Here is a 3,996-nt window from a genome sequence, read left to right on the forward strand (position 1 = left end):
TATGTGCAGGTTTTTACAAGTTCAGAATGTATTGCGACCACAAAGCGAATGCCTACATCCTACAACTTACACAATTTTATGAACATATATAATAATTTTTTTACTTCATATTATTACTTTATATTATAAGATAGTATAATGTAAGTAAATAGGTACTATCAGTGTATGTTGAGATCAACTATCGTAGACCCCCATTTTCATTTCATGGACCCCCAAATTTTTTTTTTCGCTGACGTAGACCCCTTGCAGGTTGTCATAGACCCCTGGGGGTCGATATAGACCACTTTGTGAATCACTGGTCTAGCACCTTGGTTCTATAAGTACGATTCGGAAACCAAACAGCAGTCCATGGTATGGAGCGCAGAAGGTGCAAATCCCCCAATTAAATCAAGAACACAAAAATCAGCAACAAAAGTGATGGTGTCAATTTACTTAACCAGGACAAAAGTGGTAGCTGCTATCCCACTGGAAACTGGCCAGGTAACTGGTAACTGCTAAGTGATATACAGAAACTTGCTTACCACAAGTTTTCAAAAACTTGTTGGGAAACCAGAAAAAAGGGGAACTTTGTCGCTACTTTTTGCACCAAGATAATGCACCCGCTCACACTGATAAAAAAAAACAACAACTTTCTTGCGCTTTCTGGTCTCAATGAAATTCTCTGGACCTAGCGCCGTGTGATTTCTGGCTGTTTCCAAAAAAATTAAAAAATTGAGGGGAAGAGCCATTAAAATAAATTGAAAAATAATGTTGAAAAATTACAAAAGGATGAAAATTAAATATATTAAAATAAAATTTTTGTTTTTGTTTTTTTTTTCCAGGCAACTAAGCGAACTTTTGTTAGACCCCACGAAGTACTCAGACAAATTTAATAGTACCAAATACTGTTTTATTGGAAATAGAGAAAATCATAGAGCTTTAAACAACAGTTTAAAAAAATATTAACACGTTATGGATTACATGACCCACCGGTGGGTCATGCCGTCATTATGTATAATAGTTTACACGCTATGCAAGTATTAGCTTTTAAGTTTGCAATTGACAAAAGACATTTGACGTTTCACACAGTCCATAGAAATTATTTTCGCAGCAGACAAACCGATTATGCGCCCTTCTTAACGTATTAATTTTCTTATTTGAGGGCCATAAAGAAATGTTGTTTTTCAAATTCAAATTTGTTGAAGTTCTCTTAGTTTAATTCTAATCTGAATAGAATCCCATTAATTTTGACCGCAATCACATCTTTCTACGGCACTGGCGACAACAAAAACAATTAAAAAATATTAAGAATGCAGCGCGTTACATATAAATGTTTCCTCGTCGGAAATTCATTGTGTTTGTGAGTTTCATTGCGACACATTAGACGTATCCGTGCAGTTTTTGTTGTGAACAAATTATATTTTCTCTAAATCAATACGTGCAAAGCCATGGAGGTGGAAAGAAATAATGATATAATTGAGTATCTGCAGCAGAATTTCGGTTATAAAATACCTAAATTCTGTGAAACAACGAACAAAGTGTACACACTGTCAAAATTAGATGAATCTGGCAGTGAATACAAGTCAATTGCGAAAACCGCATATGTATATGGTGGAACCATCGGGGAAATATCTATAATTTCAATAGAAAAAGTATTCAATCCCTATACACTTGCCCTTTACAATTTGAAGAAATCTGAAACGAATGGAGATGTACTTGAATATGAGCTGTGGCACGGAACAACAGAATCCAGTCTCGACAATATTTTGAAGAAAAATTTCGACTACAGATTGGTGAAACAACATTTATTCGGCAAAGGCATCTCATTCTCAAAATACTTCTCGTACGCATTCCATTACAGCGTCTCAAATAATCCACAGATAGATGAAGAATATTGCATTTTACTCTGCAATGTTTTTATAGGGAAAACTGAAATCGGTTATAAAGGAACGAATTACCCAAACCCTGGATATAATACGACAATAAAAAGTAATGGCGATGTGTTTGTTAAGTATGATGATGACACTTTTTATCCGACGTACAAAATACGTTATACTATTAAAGAAAAATCGTAAACTTCTACTGAATGAGGAATTGTTTAATTTCTTCCCAATATATCAAAATAATTAATCTAATATATTTTCCATACCAAATAATAATAATTAATATCAATTTATTGATTGTAAAATATAAAGAAACATAAATTCACAATAAAAGTATGATGTAAGAAAAACAATAATTTTATAAAACAAAAACATATTACTAATCTTATTACGTATTTTAAGTCATGTATGTAACCTTACGTAAATGTAATTAATGGAAATAAATAATCTATTCTTATCTATTATCTATATTCTTATTTTATTGTTAAAAACAAAAACATTTTGTTCTAGCACGTGGAAGGTAAGTGAATTAACTTACTTAAACAAATAAAAGTAATACGAAGAAAGACTTTATTCGTTGAAACCAATAGAAATATGCTATTTTGAATTTCCTGAAGACATCTTAGGTGGCTGTGGTAATTGCAAACCCGACAACCGAAATACCGTCAATCAAATTTGAAATCCCGACTATATTAAAATCCCGACAACCATAATCCGAACTGTATCAAAATCCCGACTATATCGAAAATGTCTTCAATAACATTTTTAAATTATTCCAGAGCGTAGTCACTTTTAATAAATATCAACAATTAATAATCTAATTGTATTTGAGATTATTTCATAATGTTAAGGTTTATTATGAATAATTCAACAAAATCAAATAAATTAATAATAATTTTTTGTTATTAATAATAAAAATGCACAAGGTGACTACGCTCGAAAATAATTAAAAAATATTATTGTAGAAATTTATGAAGGGATTTTGATACAGTCGGGAATTTGATATAGTCGGGATTATGGTTGTCAAGATTCTGATATAGGCGGAATTATGGTTGTCGAGATTTTTATATAATCGGAATTTCGAACGTCGGGATTTCGATAGACGGTATTTCAGTTGTCGGGCTTGCGATATAGACCACTTAGGTGGCGATATAGGCCACCAAACATACGTTACAATTTTACAATTTACATCTTTGTATTCTTTTTATGGTCGCCTGTATCACGAAAATCTGATACGAAAGGTCGTTGGTTCAATTCCGAAAAATCAACAAAAAATTGTGGTGGCTGTTAAACCCGAAAGGGGTAGAAATAGGGCCGAAGAGATTTGTATCAATAAATAAATTGATATAAATATTGATATAAATATTATACCAAAAAGTTTAGGTGCGGCTCTTGGGTTTCTCATACTTTGCTGGTTTTTACAACCCATTTATGCAACCTTCTTAAAAGGGTGGTTTGTTACATATTTGGCAGCTAGCTATAAAAACTATGCCACCCACAATTAACCACCCCAAACAATTGTAAGATTTCTCACCCTTTGGACCTCTAATTTACATTCGAAGCCCACATGACAAATTAGTTCCTACCCTTAGAATATTATTCTGTAGTCAGTACGTCTTCTTACATATAAGACGACACTTGTTATTTTAAGTGAGTTCTAGTTCTACTCTTCTCTTGACCATCACGCTATACTTGTAGCAACTGGAAGCTAGATTACGACACTGAAGCATCTAAGTGTTAAATAAATACTATGAATTACACTGACTTTAATCTAGACTCTTTCATAAAACCCGCTAGGACTCCACATCGACAATACAACAAATTATTCCTCAGTGTCAAGAGATATTCCATCCCGAGACACGACAGTATTTTGCAAAAAAAAAATCATAGTTTTAATGAATTTGCTGATTAAAAGGTAGTAATTTTTTATGGACATTTTCTAGAAAATTAAGATACCATTATAAAGGTGGTGCAATGCGTGTACCCCTCGAATAGTTAAGTAGTAAGGTAATGTTCGTTTGGTTTTACATAACTTTATTCGTTACTTGGTTGATTTAAGATTCATCTGAGACTATGCTGCTCAACATATTAAGATTCTTATGTGTTTATTGACTTAAGGACTTGAATTCGGATT

General features: G+C 32.5%; 1 protein-coding gene across 1 annotated transcript; it reads left to right on the forward strand.

Annotated features, from left to right (window-relative positions):
* The first annotated feature begins 1,317 nt into the window (after positions 1-1,317).
* On the forward strand, positions 1,318-2,124 carry LOC108561053 (TCDD-inducible poly [ADP-ribose] polymerase-like). The gene has a single exon (XM_017918822.1). It carries the CDS (start codon positions 1,428-1,430, stop codon positions 2,052-2,054), a length of 627 nt encoding a protein of 208 aa, XP_017774311.1. The 5' UTR covers positions 1,318-1,427; the 3' UTR covers positions 2,055-2,124.
* Positions 2,125-3,996: the final 1,872 nt, after the last annotated feature.

The sequence above is a fragment of the Nicrophorus vespilloides genome, unplaced genomic scaffold, assembly GCF_001412225.1.
Source record: "Nicrophorus vespilloides isolate i.1.1-1 unplaced genomic scaffold, Nicve_v1.0, whole genome shotgun sequence".
Lineage (NCBI taxonomy): Eukaryota > Metazoa > Arthropoda > Insecta > Coleoptera > Silphidae > Nicrophorus > Nicrophorus vespilloides.